This window comes from Acanthochromis polyacanthus, chromosome 23 (genome assembly GCF_021347895.1).
Source record: "Acanthochromis polyacanthus isolate Apoly-LR-REF ecotype Palm Island chromosome 23, KAUST_Apoly_ChrSc, whole genome shotgun sequence".
NCBI classification, from domain to species: Eukaryota; Metazoa; Chordata; class Actinopteri; family Pomacentridae; genus Acanthochromis; species Acanthochromis polyacanthus.
Window position 1 is genome coordinate 4,773,286 of NC_067135.1, and position 18,538 is coordinate 4,791,823.

Below are 18,538 nucleotides of genomic sequence, written 5' to 3' on the forward strand. Positions count from 1 at the left end.
GACAGAAACAGTTTTTTTCAATTCTGTCTGAGCAGAACCGAAGCTGATTTTTTTACATTAACATTAGCAGAGGTTAGATCAGATCTCTGTTGTGGCAAAATAAAATCTGACACCAGACTTATAGCTCACGTAATGCAAGACAGAGGAACTGGAAGAGTGTGTTTGTGAAGCAGCTGAACGTGCCTTAGGCTTAGTGTCTGTCGTAATGATGGATGACCTATCTGCATTCCTGCATTGTTTTTTTTTTCCCCGTATATACAAAAAACACACAAATATACCAACATGGAGTGTTAACACTGGAATCAGAGTACAGAAGTCAGTGTTTTAAATGCTCAGTACTTTGACACATTTCTGCTTAAGTCATTGGTCCACAGAACAAGAACGTATTACTTTTACAATACAGCCTGCAGAAATGTGACATCAAGTTGTTATTTCGCTGTTTGTTCATCCATTTTTTTTATTATTGATCTGGCCATTACACATTTCTTGGTGAGACCGGGCAGCAATCTAACACAGAACAACATTTCTTGCCTCTGTACTTTGTGAAGCACTGACATGTATTTTTTTTTCTATATGGAGTAAAACAGGGTAGAAGTTTTAATTATACATCATTACTGATTGCAATGTGACACTTGATGATAATTGAGACATCACTTTCCACGACAGCCTACCGATACAGTATGTGTGATTTATGAACGCCACTGCGAGGGCTACATCTCATTAAAGCTTCCCCATTAAATAAGCCTGGGAAGTTTAGACATATTTCATAATTATTAATGATCAACACCCTGCATTACTTTTGATAATGTAATATATTAGGTAAGGAACCAGAAGACACTTCCACACAGTCAGTGCAGCTCTTCGTAATTGTGCCGCTTTTAATTTTGCTGTTTGTCACAACTCTGCCTCTTGTGTCACCATTTAATTTGCATCACTTTTCTTTTCATGTCACTCATCAACAGCTGAGTCATAATATTAGCACAGAGCTCAATTAAGTCACATTTCTGCAAAGCTGAGAAACAAATGGACATGATCTCCCCCCCGTCTCAGACACATTCATCTCTACAAAGTGCTGCTGTGTAGAGTTCAGAGGTGTGTGCACACAGTCGATTAGAGTCTGCAGGAGCGGACCGTTTGCTGCTGACTGACTGTCATCGCCTCCTTAGAACCACACTCACACTGTCATGACCCTGAAGCAACACAGGCAAGGTGTGTGTGTGTATGAAAAATGAAACAAGCTTAAACTTTAGAGGGTTGGATTGGGGAACATATGCTGAAAGCGATTCCAATGTCTGCAAAGGGGAACTTCATGGTTGTACAGTAAAAAGTTATTTGTAAGACTAGGTCCATGTCCAAGTATGAGAAAAAGTTAACTTAATGTCTTCCATTTTATTTGAGAGAAAGGATACCACAAAGTTTGTTGTTCTACTTACAACGTACTTCACAGCTAATCCTCTTAGCAACAAATATTAGTATTCCTCGAGAAGTTTTGCTTTTATTTGATATTTACAGCGGGAAGAGACTGGCAATGTGGGAAAGAGAGCAGGCGAATGACATGCAGTAAAGGTCCAGGCCAGGCAGGAACTGGGGACTCACTGCTTGAAGGCATTCGTGCCCATGTGGTATGCACCCTAACCACTAAGCTATTTGGTCGCCCCATGCGTGCAGCTTCCCGCCCCATAAAACACACCAAAAAACAGAAAGTCTAATTTTATCGACAGGAAATAAACAGCAACACAGCAACGACTGAGCTAACTCACGGTGCCATACGTGCACACAGAGCACCATATCCAGAAAGAGTGAATGTCGTCAAATGAGGGAATGAATGTAGCCAAGTTGAAGTCATAAGAGTAAAGGTGCATGCGTTATGGTGTGTGATAATGTATGCAATTGGCCTTGGGCAGTACCCAACACCAGCTGTTGGTAATAAGCTGCGGCTATTAATGAACGCACCCTCTAAGCTGTAGAGCTACAGGGCACTGAGGCCCATCTACAGCAATGGCCTGGTCCTATACTTAGCTAACACCCCTGCTGCTCCCATAATATAATCACATTACTCTGCCCTTTATTCTCCGAGTCTTTTCTTTCTTGCATGCTAGCTCTTTCTTAACCCCCTCCTGGAGTTAAATCAACTTAATAGACCAGCAATGAACCTGCAGAGCATCGTAATGAAGTTCAGCCTTGGGCTCAACATAAACGGCAAAGGACATCATGTGAATTGATCCAAGGAGGAAATATGAACAGAAGCATCAAGTTTCGGCACAAGGCAGGACAAAGAGGATTACCTGCAAAGTTAGCTAAAAATGGAAGCACAAATTATCTTTTCTTTCCCCGTCAATATTCCTGCTAACTCCCAATCCAGCAAACGTGTTACAAAAGTGTGCATACTGTATGCACCATAAACAAAAAAGTGCATTACGTACCAAGCTTGCCCCCTTCACACAAATTGTTTTCTTTTATCCTTTAATTTATGCATAGTGTAATTCCCATAGTTCTTCTCCGTAAAACTAACTCTCTCCTAAGCTAACACTCATTTCCCACGAGGGGGAAATACATTATGAAGTATGTCAGTCCCCTATGCAGGCGAACGGATCTCCGGGCTCGCATACAAACGCCCCCTCCGTCATAAATTCATTATCTTTAGTTCCACAAAGCTTGCACTGATTGAAAAAGTCTTTTAAGAAGTCTGATCAAATTCTAGCTAATTAGTAAATACAGGAAGTGAGTCGCCTCCGCGCTGTGATCTCTGAGCAAGATGGAAAGATTAAGTCACATTTTTTGAGTGAGGGAAATGGAATCCGAACGTTGGTGGTCTGTGCAACTTCTCTTTGCTTTGAGGATTAGAGCTATGGACTGTTCATTGCTGTCTTAACAATTACTGTGAGACTAATGGAAGCGGACGCCGTTAATCTTCACACGCTGGCACCAATGCACATCGAGCAGTGCTCTCCATCTCTTATTCCTAGTGTGTAGTCTCACCCGGCTCGGCTGAATATACTAAGCTCAACGATCACAAACTATCAACGCGCCATCATTTATAACAATCCAATGCAATTCCTCAGCAGTCAAGATATTACAGTTTAATTTATTTGTTTGAGACAGGACAAGGATGAAATATAATGGCAGTAGGTTTGAGTGATTGCCATGTCAGGGACTTCTCCAGCCTCCAAAAAAAAAAAAAGCAGAATGTTAGCAGAGCACTCACAGAGTCCCCATCAGCAACATAAACATCTTACAAGTTACAATTTATTGTCATTAGTGGGAATAATGGCATTTCTAAGCCACACCACAATCAGACAGAGTATACAGTCAGATAGTTATGGTTTTATATACTACGAGGAAGGGTGAAATGTGCTATTCTTTACCCACCTCTAAATAACATCTGTTGTGAGGAATCACAACAGATTCAGGTCTGGCTACCTAGACGTCAATGAGCTGAACAACTAAAGCCTAATCCAGATTCTGTCAGAAAGATGTGGTTAGACAAACAAAAACTGAGAAGAATAAAACACATTAAAAATAAATTTTGAAGGCGATAACATCTGCTTCAAAAATGTTTGTAGGAAACAAGCAAGACAAAGTATTCACTCACAGTTTTAAATGACAAGTATACTACAGGAGTCAGCTTTGGTATTCTGATTCATAACAATTATCAAGTGTGATTCACTGGCAACTATTTTGGGTTTAATTTTTTAAGCATAAAGAATTCATGGTTACATCTTCACAAATGCCTGGATTAGTTTATTTTTCTGTTGATTTTTTTAAAAAGTCATTATATTGTTATTAATGTTATTTCTAATTTCAAAGTTCTGACTATTTGTTGGGCAAAATAAGCATTGTAAAGGTGTCACTATGAGATTTCTGGATAGTTTCATTACAAACTAAATCCATCAATTAACAGATTATTCCTAAATAATCGTTAGCTGCAGTTCTGTTGTTTTTTCCTGCACCGCGTACTTAAAATTGTATTTATACTTCATCAGGGCTTTTACATTGGTAAAAGATCTGTGGACTTCCTTCACCACTGAACATCTTTGTCTATCAAGGGAAAGAAACACTTCATAATTATACAAATTAATAATGTGACTGTGTTTTACACCAAATAACAGTCTACAGTGCATAGACAACTTTATGCATGCGTTACTGGTTGAGCCAGTAAGCATGAGGAGATAGGAAGATGCATGACTAATGGACATACACAGTAGGTGTTTCCAATACACACTGTATTTGAAATTAACATGAGTGAAATTTGTTTGGGAGCCAAAATGCAGAATCAAAGTTAAAAAGTCTTCATGAATCCTTTGAAATTGGATTTTTGGAACCAGTTCTAAATTGGAAACGGGTCTATCATAAGGGGAAAAAAGGCATTTTACAATCACTTGTAAAAGTTACCCAGCTGGAATAGAGAAGATTCAAGTTTAAATGTGAGCTGTAGATCAGTGCCAATGGAAAGTCATCCTTTGAAATCGAGTAGCAGGCATGCATATGTCGACAGTGTGTTCTATTAATCTTGAAATTAATATCACTCCTCCATGTCTGTCATTTTCCGGTCTACAAATCTATATACCCATGCATCCCTCCAAATTCACTGCTCCATGCTCCCATTGTTTAAGTCACCACTGTATTAAGACACAGTGAAGCATAAAATGGCATAAATGGGGCCTCAAATGGAGCAAATGAGTGGCTGTTTAATTGTAGTGAGTTAAACTGGTTCCCTGTGGTAAGGGATGAGAGCCGGACGCCTTGAGTAGTAATTATCTCAGGTAGCTATCTCATTACCATCCTGCTCTAGTATGTAAATGTGGTCACAGGCTGGGCTTTTATATCGTGGATTGCCCGTTATGTTGCGCTGTTCCACGGCTGTGCTGTTTATCAGAAGGCAGGAAATAAACCTCTTAAATACCGGTTGCATTTCCAGGAATAATGTGTTGGTTCCAACATTTGTGTTTTATATATATTGCTACATTGCCAGATAGGTGCAATCGAGCATCACAGTCCCTTAGTGGCAGCGTTTTGATGATCAAGGTAGGTGGTATGAAAGGAAAGAAAAGTTCAGAAGAGTTAGCTGAAGCTGATAAATGTAGCACAGCACTAACACCAATTTCTACCCATGGATACCGTTTCATTACCCTGATAATGCTGTAATTTAATTTGAATATCTGCATCTATAAGTTCTCTAGCATATTTGTGGTTGACAATAACTTAAAGTCTTAACTTGACATCCAACTATATTGTCAATATAACACGTATATTCCACAGGGGAGGCATAAAATCAGAATCACTCCATATATTAACACATTTATGAGCTTCTCTATTCAACGTTTTATAGCACGAGGAAAAAAAAAACAATATGTTCTTCTAAGTGCCATCTTTCACATGACACAGAGCTTCAATCCCTTTTTTTTCCTTCCAAATTGTGGATGTGAGGCTCATTGAGCGTTCTTGGGACCATGTGGTAAGCAGGCCAATCCCATTGCAGCATCAGCATGAAGAGGCTTCTGCTGGCTCTGACTAGCCCGAGGTTGGCATTCAAAGGGAAGAGAGGGGGAAAAAGGGAAAGAGAGATGCTAATCATCTGATCTGTGGAGAACAAGGCTTGAAAGAGACAGACAGAGAGATGTACACAGAAAGATGTCTGTGCCTCTGCCAATGCCATTTTTTGGAGTCGGAATGAAATTCAGCATTAGGATAAGGATCTCCGCTTGTAGTCAGCCTCCCTGCCTCTACATCTAAGGCACAACAATTATCTCTGCCACTACCTGTCTCATAAGCCTGGCAGTGAAAAGAAAAACTGGACTGTCTAGAAAAACAGAAACATGAACTTCCAGCAATAATAATATTTTGCCAAAACTGATTGGATGCTGCAGTCTGTCCATGCGGGTCTAACAGCATAAACTGAATTTTGACAAAATCTCAGGTGGATGATTTGTGTGTGGCCAGTATGTTCAAATGATTCTTCCCTTGAAATGCAAAGCTTTTTGTTTGGCATTTTCAGCTTTATTACATTGGAGACAGACAATGGGGAATGACATGCAGTTAACTTCAAGGTAGGCCGTGGATGAATTTATGAGTTTATTTCTTGAAAGCATTTGCACCCGGGTGGTACATACTCAAAGCACTTGGCTATTGGGTTGCTCCTAATTTAACCATTTTTGACGAAATTTGATGGAAAAATTAGGCACAGTACTATGTTTGAACCAGTAAACTAAATGAATAGCACCATCGTCTCAACTTGTGACCGACTGCCTCAGAGCAAAATGCGACTTTGCATTCAATAACTAACTACTAATGTAATTATATTACATTGGGCGGCATGGCTCAGTGGGTAGAGTGGCCGTCTTGTAACTGGAAGGTTGCCGGTTCGATCCTCGGCCCGTCATGCTCATGTTGAGGTGTCCCTGAGCAAGACACCGAACCCCTAATTGTTCCTGGTGGGTTAGCGCCTTGCATGGTAGCTTCCGCCATCAGTGTGTGAATGGGTAAATGTGACATATCATATAAAGTGCTTTGGATAAAAGCGCTACATAAATACAACCATTTACCATTTTATAATAAGAAACATATTTATGACTCCTGCCTTACTAGTCCGTAGGAAGAACATGATTAAACCAATATGTCTGAATTGCAGTGACACTGTTTTGCTCAATAATTAATGCATGCGACAGTGCATGGAGAACAAAAACCATACCCGGCAACATATTTAGAAAATGAGCTACTTAGAAACTGTTTGATGACCAGCTTCCTCTCGGTTAGACCTCAGAGGTCTACAAAAACCAAAGCCATGTTAAATGTGCAGACCAGTGCAGAAAGAGCTTGTATCTCAAAAGCAAAAATGAATTATCTCTCCTCTTTGCCCGATGGTTTTAATGAAGATGAAACTCAATTTGCCCTGGCCTCCCAGATCAAATTTTAATTAGCTTTTATTCCATCCTCTCTTTGGATCGTGATTCTTGCTGGGTGGTAAGGAATGGGCGTGTCGTTTGAATATTTGTCCTCAGTCTCCCCAACACCCCGGGGATCAAGATGTCAGTCCCCACCCAGTTTATAAGCTGCCGCAGTCAGACAAAATGCCACATTAGTATTCAGACAACATTAGATCTCTGGGCCAAACACTCACTGGACAAACCTTGACAAGCACACACACACACATGAATAACTATTTATGTATTAAGATCAGGAGACATGGCTGAATTATCACAGTGCTGAACTCACAGGGGAAAATATGAGCCATGGGATTGCTTAAAAACCTTTTTATCATCACTTTGTGGGAATAACTGCATGTTTTTTTTCTCATTACATGCTACACATTCTGCTGTACTGTAGATTACTGTTGCAAGTTTACAATGCATATTGGGTACTGCAGCGAAACAAAGCTAATTATTGGGAGGCGAGCGATAACACTGACACATCACTATAGCAATAGTTTGCTGCTACAAAGTGCTGTGAGCAAGAGTTTTAAATTCTCATTTTCCTACAGTTTGAGTGAGGTGTTGATACATCCCATTAGTCTGTCCATTGCTGCTCTCATCTTCATATCCCAGTCTTTCCCTTGTTCATGTTTTCCACTCACTGATTCCAAATGATATGCAGATAGAAAAGCTAGTGCACTGTGACATGTCAGCATATTTACAAATAAAGCCTCTGTCTGTCTTTTAATAAATTCCTTAATAGTCTGGGGCACTTAAGGCCGAGTACATAACCAAACAATAAATAGAACTTGTCCATAACTCCAAATGCACCTCTTAAAGGTTGTATGAAAGGAAAGACCGTTTTAAAAGATGCAGATGTAGATAAAAGAAAGTGGGCCATTAATATTTGGAAGATTAGGTACTGTACCTCAGAACTGCTACCAGTACCGTTAGAACAAGGAAAGCACTCAACCACTTAAGGCAAATGAACAAATAATGAATGGATGAAAGCCGTATAACCATATAAGCACAGCAGGAGTCATCTCTCGCTTAAATCCATACATCAGAACCTGAGTCCCCACATAAATCACTTTCACAGCTTAAAAAAGGACAGAGGAACAACTCACTGAACCAAGATCATCGTAAGGAAGTAAATGCAGCCGAGTGTTATTCAAACAGAATTATGCTGGGGTTCCCAAACTGGCTAGTCATTAAATGAAACCTTTAAAAACATTGGAAAGCAGTGCACTTTATTAGACTTCTAAAAGAGGAATTAAGACGTTATTTTTTCACCTTTTTTTCTGGGAATTCCCTTCAATATACAGTACAAACAGCTGGAGGGCAATGTAGCAAACAAAATCAAATAGCTGCAATGCATAAAGAATGAAAGTAGGAGAAGGGAGAACTGCAGGGATTTGTATTCAACAATTAGCTTTTAAAGGCAAAGTTTTATTCCTTATTGCACACCAGAATTCAGCTGGTGTGTAATGGACCTGACGTAAATTAAAAGGTATAACTGGTGGTTCGTTTGCATGCATGTAAATGTTCACATATACCTAACTGCACTGCATAATCACAGTAGGTTGGGTAGGGTGTGCGTACATGAGAGAATATGGAAAGGTGTGATAAACTATAGAAAGAAAGTTGACTTACCAACTTGAGATGTGTCACCTGAAATGGAAGAAAAACGAGAAGAAAACATGGATCAGTTCAAAGAGCAAAGCAAAATGACTCTTTACACTCGCTCATGGAAAAGATAGTCAGGGCAAAATGAGATAAGAGCACAGGAGAGAAAAGACAAGTCAGAACGCAATTAGCATTAGATGTCTACAAGAGCACTGTTCCACGCATAAGCCGCAACACAGAGCTGCTAATTGAGATGGTGGAAGAAAACAACTAGCAGGGATGTTCAGAAGGCAGCATTCATATTTTCTTCATAAAATGAGTCGTTAAGGTCAAAAGAGAACGTTGTAGGCAACAGCTAACTTCTTGACATTCACTTTCCTCTCCTCTGCAAATAACTCATCCTAGGACGCAAACTCATTAAAAACCACTGTGTTCTGGAGTTCATTAAAAAAAAAAAAAAAATCGCCCTGGCTCCGTTTACCATGCATTTGTGACTTTGAAAACAGCAAATTATACAATTAAGTAGCTTTCTTTTAAACAAAAGGAACCTCACCAAAAGGAATAATAGCTATCATAAAAGAACTCAAGGCAAGAAAAGAAGACAATCAGTTATATTAAGAAATCAACAATTCAGTCAGAAAAGTACATACATAGTAACTTTTAATAGAGTTATTGGGTGTAACATCACAAAGCAGGGTTCGATTTCTCATTACCCGCTGAAAGAATGACATAGCCCACCAACCTGTGATGGTTAATTAGACTTTACACCGCACACAGTCCGTCGTAAATAGCGTGACACACAAAATAAGAGTGAAGGGAAGAAAAATGAAACTAGAAAAGAAATTCTAAAGACCACCCAATCACACCACTGCTCTTGGAGTGCTTCCAATGCTCAATAGATGATTCAAAAAGAAAAAAAAAAAACATGCATAAATTCCATCTGAAATATTGATCATGCTGTAGGGTCAAATTCCCAATTAAAAACTGAAGCTGCTGTATTGGTTGGCAGGTGATAAGTATTGAAGCAAATGTGCAGAGTATACAGTTGGTGTTTAATTCAGGAGGGAGTGAAACATCCAATTAACTTGTGAAAAGCAAAAACCTGTTTTTCAGGAAAGTTGAGCTTCACACACAGGATTTCTGCACTGTTTGCAAAAAAAACTGAAGACATCTAAACCACTGCCTTGGACTTGTATGCCGTCTTGTTAGTCATCTGCTGAACACGACGACAGATTCACAATTATCCCTTAGCATTTGAAAGAGGAACACTATTTTTCATCCCTTTGGTTTATGACCTTTAAATACATCTGGTTACTTAAAAATATGCAAGGATAAGGTTTGTGAACATACTCAAACACATAATATTAGGGTAGAAAAGGCTATAGCCCAATAAACTGCTGGTTTGGGTTCTCTTATAAAAGTGCCAGTTATAAACAAAGTGGCCCACGATAGGCTGACATCCATACTTGTGAGATGGCTGCCATTTGAGGCCTGTGTTGAACTGAAGCCTCTTCAGCACAAACACATGGAGCAGAGGACGAATCCCAGCCAGAACAGATGGAACACAGGGCGCTTTGCCTTGCAGTGCTTGGCCTTGTTCTCGATCTGAAGTCCAGGCACAAGAGCTGAGACAGAGCTTAAACGTCCACAGAAGTGGATGAAGGCAACGGCAGAAAAGGTGCCAGAGGAATGAACACAATCGATACCATTCGGTCTCCAAGGCCTTGTTTGTTAATATCCTGGATTCTGACAAGGGTATCGCCGGCTCCCGAGTGGTATCAGCTGCCCTGCTTGCTCTGACATCAACAAACACGCTCTCACGCACGAGGTATTGCCAACGACAGAAACAAGTAGGAAGGGAGCGAAAGATAGCGAAACGGAGCAAATGAAGAGATAGTTGGTCAAACATAGCTCATCTATCACGCCTTTCCACCTCTCACGGGCCACAGCGAGCACACCACAAGAGAAATAAAGATGTACAAAGTAGAATGCGTGCTCCCTTGTAATATCATGTCGTGACAGCTGTGTACAAATATAAAGTTATGGCAGCCATCTTCACAGCGTCAGACACAGAAGTGGGATAGCCATGTTTTAGTGGGGATACATCATTCTGGAGAGCTGATAGGACTCAGAGGCAGAGCTATAAAGTCTCCAATGACCCCTGTAGTATAGTAAATAACCCCAGCTGGATGCCAGCAGCAGTATGGTACTCATGACAGTATTCCAGGGAGTGAACATACTAAGGGGTAAGTGTGGTGAGTGGTTTGTGTCAGCACATTTTACACACCCTCCCTGCATTGCGTGACACCCTTCATTACACATGGAACTTCTTGTGAACATAGTCCCATTGATGAGAAAGAAGGCAGGAAAATGACCACTGATCACCCCCTGCACTTTTCAGTCAGAGGCAGTGACCCCTGTCTGCTGCCGATCTGCTTTCCATCTCCTACCACACTCCCCACACCCCTCACTCCGAGAAAGAGGTGTGTCGAGAGAACATGACGCACATGAACGAATGAGGTGCAACATGCACACCCACTGTAAAGTAGAACAACAACATACCATGCTAGTCCACATTGAAGTTTCCCAATAATAAAAGAAACAAAGCAGCAGACAACTACAAACATTTGAGCAAAAGAGCAGGCAGAAATCAATAAGTGTGAAATCAACCAGTCTAGGCTCTGTTGTATTTTTTTCATTTTTTTCTCAGATTTGTAGCACCCACAGACATTCTCTTGTTTTGTTTTGTTTTCTTTATACCTATTAGGAAGGAAAAATAGCATAGACAGTTGTGAACAAATGTGTACATACACTTGTAGAGACCACACGTATCATGGCAGACTTGAGCTTCCAAACACTCCTATAGCTCTTAATTTTCTGTGATGGAGTCGTCATCATTCTTAATTTAGATGTATGGTGAACAAAGGACTGACATTTTAGTTGGGGTTAAAGTAGGTATGAAACATGGCAGGGAGTCTAAACTGTATTCTAAGCTTTAATTAGACTATACTGATATAAGAAGTATTTTCTCACCGTTAATAGCAGGGAATGCAGAGTGTAGCAAACATCATTACGAATAGCTAGTGTTCCAATAAGTCCTTCTGTAACAATTTACCTTTTCCTAAGAAGACCTTTTTTCCCATGCCCAGCAGGAAAAGCGTGATTTTTTCAGTAAAAACATCAAAACACCTAAATGCATTATATCTAGATGAGCTAGTTTCTGTCCTGGTTCTATACAAAACAGCTCATTTGAATGCTTGCTAGGATGCTTGATTGAATGCCTTCGAAACAAAAAAAGGAAGTTGTATTTATTTATGCCGCCACTTACGACAACTACGGGGTTGCTTCTCTCCATATTCCTAGTGTTTCTTCTGGCTTGCCTTCCTTGTGTTTCTTGAGGTCTCTTTGTTTTCCTGTGCCTCTGTATACGTCCACCGACTATCTGACAGTCGTCTCCTCGTGGGTTCCTGGCTGCTAATCTGCAGCCACACCTGGTCTTCATCAAATCATCCCATCCCCAGCTCTCCATGCAACGCTTGAAGCTCGGCTCTTCACAGATCGCTCAGTCTGCCATGTTGGAACTAACAGTTTCAGGAACCTGTTGCTTCTCATGCTTTGCTTTTTACTTTGCTCTCTGTGTGCCTCAGGATTCCATTCGCCCTGCGTGACCTGTCTGCTAACTCAACCTGCTCAAGTCCTGCCACTGCCCACCACGCTTGTTTAACTCAGCTTCCCCCCTCTGACCTCTCACACCACCATTTCCTCATGTACTTTGCCACTGAATCACTCCATGGATCACAACTATGGCTACCATCTAACTCCAGACTCCCAGCTCTCCTTCCTCCTCATTTGCAAATTTTTCAATAAAACTGTGTTCAAATGCTGCTCACTCTTGTCTAGGGATGGATTCAGTTGCATTTTACCAATGTTCGATCTTTGTGGAGCCATTGATTATAGCTACTACAACTGTATAATTGTGCTAACAAATTAACAAGTTAACAAAGACTTAATATGTTTCTGAAGTAATAGAGTTGCTATGTTTATAAGTAATGTTAGCAAATCCACAGCTGAAGTGTGAGAGAAGAAGCAGTACATTGTTTCAGACATAGGACTGTGTTGCTGCAAGGGGACTAAAGTTACTTCACTCAGCTGTAGCATGCCTCAATAGGGATATATTCAAAGTTGTTGTGGTGTATTACAGATGAGAAATAGAGCTCTGATTCGTGTAATTTCAGCAAGATGCCCGCCTGCATACTTCACAGCAGAGCAAGTAATCAAAGCCTCCTTTCTGATGTCTTCAATGTTTGGGGGTTTATAGGTACTTTACTGTAACAGTATCAGAACTAAGCGGCATCTTTGCAAAGGATTTCATTACAGCATTTTCTACATTAAGGTAATTGTGTAAAGACAGTCATAAAATGTGTGGTGTTTATCTGCTAAATAAGCAGCTCAGCAATGACTGAAGCTGTTAACTAAGAAGCTAGACTCATGCATTAGGAGAAAGGCAGATGTGCAGGCATTCAACTAGCAAGCCAAATGGAGCATGGAGAGTATATTTGAAAGTAGCACAAATTAAATTGTTCAGGAGCTGAGAAACAGACTCAAAACTCATCTTCAAGATTACTTTGTGATCTGAACTTTGGAACCAGTTCCAAGTTGGAACCCGTTCCTGATGCCCAGCCCTGCTCTTATCCAAGTACTGTAGTTGAATCCACAATGAATCACTTTAAAAACAGAAACTGTTTGAAAAGTGATTGAAAAATAAAGTGGTGATAACTCGACCTATTGGGTAAATCAAAATACAATGAAAAAAGTCTACTGATTGCAAACAAATATGTTAAGTTCAAAAAAATGTGTCACTTTTGTTTTGCACTCTTTCTGTGCTTTACAGTGAACTTACACCCCCAGATAAACATCATTTATGCTTTTGGAGCCGTGTGCTTCTGAAAAACGCATATGAGGGGTAAAGTCAGACGGTCGGTGTGAGGCGACAACATAAACAACATCACAAATCAATGAATCCAGTGAAAAACTACCTCAGCATGACTCCTATCTGAACCTGTTTCACAGTTAATATTTCATCTCACAACCCGGGCCCTGTCTATTGACAAGGAGCAGCTGAAACTCTTCTTGGGGAGCTCTCTTGCAATGTTAAAAGTTTGACAATACAGTGTGGTATCTACACAGTTACACAGTCCTCCCCCGGTGGTGGGCAAGGTATAGGAAAGATGATTGTGCATTTACTGAATCCCTAAGAGGCTGTGGGTAAAAATCTATACTCACTCTCACATGGAGGTGACAGCCCAACTGCTGGAATTTGTGCTTATTTTCTACAACAGCGAGCAAACAAAGCAACATGCTGGCATTTTGCCTTGATCAACATCCTATTACTGGTGAATTTAACCTAATAAGCTAAATGGACAGAAACTGTAGCCTATGCACATCGCTGTGCTTCCTTGCATAGACTGAAACACCCTGAAACGTGATCCCGCTAAGGCTCATTGTAGGTTTTTCCGGTTTTATTTTAAAATCATTTACCTCATGCACCCATGATTAACTCACTTCTGTGTTTTCCCAGAAGGGATCAGAGATCGACTCAGTGTCAAAGGTACAGAAGATTCAAGGTTGCAAAAAAAATTAGGAAGTACTTTAAACTACCACAAAACAAAAGGTGGTTTGCACACTGCAGAGTTTCGATGGCGTACTACAGTGTAATGCACGAGTACGTGAAGAGAAAACACACTTGCACTATTCTGGATGATTTACCACAAGAAAAGGAAAACCCCTGTAAGTGTCGTCTCTTCATTAGCGCACAGAATTTTTTAATACTTTTGTAGTTGTAGCTTCCAAATACAATGATGAGACTCAAAATTAGAAATAAAATCAACGTAAATCAAATAGATCAATCATTTAGACTGATGGATGAATATGTAAAAAGTCAACAGACTAATTAATAGAAAAGAAGTCTTTAGTGTCTCCCCTACTTGCTCCAAGTTTCTTTTTCTTATGTATGACTTGTGTCCTTGATTTGTGCTCCTATCTGTGCTTTAAGGACATCTCGCTGCATTTTTGGATTTTTGCCTGTCCCCGGTTTTTGCCGCTGGCTTGCTTCTGAGGACTGATACATGTATGACCTTGTGCTGACTAGTAAAGAGTTTAATTCAAAATTTTCTCCTAGTGATGTGTGTGCTTTGCGCAAATGAGTTCATGCAATGATTCTTCGATGTTACATGCAATCCCATTAAAGAGGTTCATGACAGACAATGGTCACCTGTGCATAGCCTATATTAGTGGAATGTGTCTTAATGAAAACAAAAAAAAGATATTCTGCTAAAGAAAGGATTGTTCTGTTTCCACTACCTAGACGAAAATTTAAAGTATCCCTCTGTACTACGAACAGATGCAGAACTTAAAAAAACACACACAAAAAAAGGAAAGATTCATAAAGTCAAACTAAAGGTTCACATGATTACGTTCATTGTTGTTTCTGATATCTTATTTAGGATGCACAGAAAAGATGCCATCTTCGCTGGGTCCATTTAAGATATTTGTTTGCAGTCTGAAAACGTGTAAAATACAACTATTTCATAAAATTACCCAATTCAAACTGAAACTGCACAAGCAATCTGTTGTTACCTGGCATTTCTTCACTATCACCTCATTGGCTTCTCCACTATCTCCTCTAATGTCAGGGTAAATTACATGATAACTCAGTTGGTAAGAAAAAAAATGGTAAATTACTAAGAGGCTAGTTACTTAAGCTTAACAACTACGACAAGTGCTAAGAACAGGATTTGTCGTAGCTACACCGTTTGAAAAGGGACTTTCATTCAGTTACAAAAAAAAGATGTGCACATGACATTCAGCTAATTTATTTAATTTCACTTGAAGATAACACTGACAAGTAATCATCCACTGTTTGGCCTTTAAATAACACCCTCTGCTTGATACTCTCAAACTTGTGGGTGTGTGAGAGAGAAAAAGTGTCTGAGGGATAGTCAGAAAAGACTAATTCATGTTAATTTCTATGCTTGGATGGAAAAAATAAACACTGAGGTGACACAGCTGAAACCGTTACATTTCCATTTCATTTGCGTCACCGCACTGACTTCCAGGCGGCGTGACAGGTGCCAGTCAAAAAGACAGGGATTGAGACTTCCTGTTAGCATAAGATTTTCATTTGGGAACATGAATACGAGCTCTGTGTGAGGAAATGCACATGTCAGTTTGTGCTGTCACCTCAAAATAGCATTTGATTCACAAAATGGTGAAAATTCTTGCTCAAGAAGTAAATTTATGAAATCACCTCTGCAGTTTGGTTGTCTAGATGCGTATCGGGGTGTGAATAAATGCTGAACAAATGCCATGCATGAAAACAAAATGTGAAATTGATGCACAGGCTCTCCAAGTTGTGCATTTGATCAAGGAAGAACCCCCTCTTTGAGGGACTGAAAAGTAATGTACCCATTAAATGGAAGACAGATCAGGGCTGTCCCACTATCAAACCATTATGTGCATAAGGACTTTGATGTGGACTTTTCAATCCTATCAGGAACCCATTTTGTGTCTGGAAAACATGTAAAATATAGCTGAACTGCCTTTGACTAAACATACATAAAGTTAGCATGGATATTGTGGGGCAGAAATGTGATAAGAAGCTGCTCTGTTTGTTTATTACATATTTGTAGAGTTGTCTGAACTTTCAAACATCCAGATATGATTTATTCATGTTCATGGCCTTCCTGATCTTTGACAGTTTGGTGACTTGTATATAACAATGTAATGTCACAAAATAAGAAGGGTCAACAAATTCAGTCGCTATTCAAACTGCAAACACACTACAAATACAAAGCCGTATAACGTCATTTAAAGACTACACCTGCACACAAGAGTGATATTGGTTAGGTCTGGGAGGGCTTAGTGATTAGGCTTCAGGGTAGAGACTAGGATTGATGTCTGGAGTTAGCAATAGACATTGCAGTTTACAATTCTCTGACATGGCCATAAAGTTATTTGCAAGAAACTCCAATGCACCCCACAGAGGGTCAGTCTTGATAAAGGTTAGGCAGGTTAGACAGTAGAAGAGTGAAAAAGAGCAAACAACACGCCGTCACCCTTGAAACACACCCAGTTAAAATGTTTGCCATGGGAAGCAGCAACAGATCTCTCAGATTCGATTAGGATGGAGTCCTTAGTTCCCTGGGTTCAGAACTCCTCTGGAAATAAAGTTTGCTGCTGAGTTAATTGGCTCCAGCACCCATGGCACACTGTTCACTGGAGAGGGCACTCTGAGCAAAGGGGCCTTCTTCTTACAACAAGCATTAACAGCTACCAAGAATATATCTCCAGACATGAGAAAAAAAAAAGGTGTTGGACTGTGTTCTGTAAGCAGGAAGACACCAGAATTCACTCTGCAAGGCCTCCACTTCAGGTCCAATATTTGCAAGCATCTCTCGACAGACCAGAGTACAAAGGGTTAGGTGGGGATACTTGGACCATAGTTGGTGATGGGACTGTGTCTGGCTGAACTGCAATTCAAACTAAATAACATGAGGCACGCCGGGGTTGGCATGATCACTGCAGTTCCTGGCCTCGCAATAATCGGCAATACAGTCACCTGAGATGGCAGGAGCCATTGTGGGGATGCAACAACAGGGCAGAGCCCAGCATCAGGGTGACGGCACTGATCCCTTGAGGGACAAAGCCAGCTAAACCAGAAGGCAGTTAAGAATTTTGAGCCAATGTCTTATCATTCAGGCAAAAAATCCTTTGTCATGACCTGATTCAACAACAATATAATTTCAGCGGTACTGGTTTGGTGTTTTAAAAAATGCTGTTTTGTTAAGGTATTTAACAAAATAGCAACAGACAACATGCTCGGTGCTTGTATGGGCCTGTCAGAGCCCATACAGTAGCCCTACTTTTTCACTTGTTTGAAGCTTGCACTCTATTACCATCTTGAACATACTACCAAGAAACAGCTGAGTATTCACAGGACTACTCAGTGCCAGATTCACATTTGGTTATATTCTATTCTATTTATTTATTATTATTATGTTCAGACTGATTGATTAGTTTCTTTGAGAGTCCTGCAGCATGTGATGCCCAGCCCAAAAGGCCTTATAAAACGCTACACGGCATCAGCAACCTGAATGACCACATGAAAATGACGTACAACAGGTCCACAAGATCAAGAAATGTTCCAATGTATTTGCTGATAGGTGACATATATTTTGTACAAAACATTCCAAAAAAGAAAAAAAAGAAATTTACATGAGAACCCGCTCAACTTAACTTCGGGCAAGCAAAACAAACCTTGATTCTTCCACTGATTTTTTTTTTTTTTTTTTCCCCCCAGTATTTTTTCATGTTGCAATGGAGCACAAAACAAAATTCTTCCAGCACAACACTAAGGTCACAACATTCAATACTCTTCAAAAATACCTTTATAGATTGTATAAAAGAATGTTTTTGAAGACATTCCACGGTTGTTACTGGAATCCAGAGCAGTCAACTGGGGTTAAAAACTCTGCTGTCACCACCATGGCCAGGACAAAGTAAGAGAGCAAGCGGAAGAAAAAGACTAGAATTTGGCCTAGGTTTTCTGGAGACATGAGAGGCATTAGGATATGCAGCATTTTAGAAACAGACCTTTAACTTTTTTCTTTTATTTTTTACTCTGCCTCCAATTCCAAACTGTGTAGTAAACTGCTCATCTGTGCTGCAGCATTTGGAGCTGCTTGAATTCTTGATGGCTGGAGGAATATCTCATTCTGAAATGAAATATGGAGGTATTAGTAAATGATTTAATTGCCATTTAGCTTAGGGGAGTTTAGAACAGCTCTTGAGGTGTGAGTGGCACACCGACTACAAAAAAGTATTCACTCCCCTTGTAAGTTTTGTTTTTCCTTCGTTTCTCCACATCAAATCAATTTATTTTGGCTTTCTGCACAGGAATTTCTCAAGACTGTTTTATACTACAAATTACATCTGAAAATTAATGT

The 18,538-nt window shown here is 40.0% G+C and overlaps 1 protein-coding gene across 1 annotated transcript in view; it reads right to left on the reverse strand.

The window, feature by feature from the left end:
• nrxn2b (neurexin 2b) overlaps positions 1 to 18,538 on the reverse strand; it is a 704,661-nt gene that overhangs the window by 463,732 nt on the left and 222,391 nt on the right. The window contains 1 exon segment of the mRNA XM_051943965.1: positions 8,562 to 8,579. Coding sequence (XP_051799925.1) covers positions 8,562 to 8,579 — 18 coding nt within the window.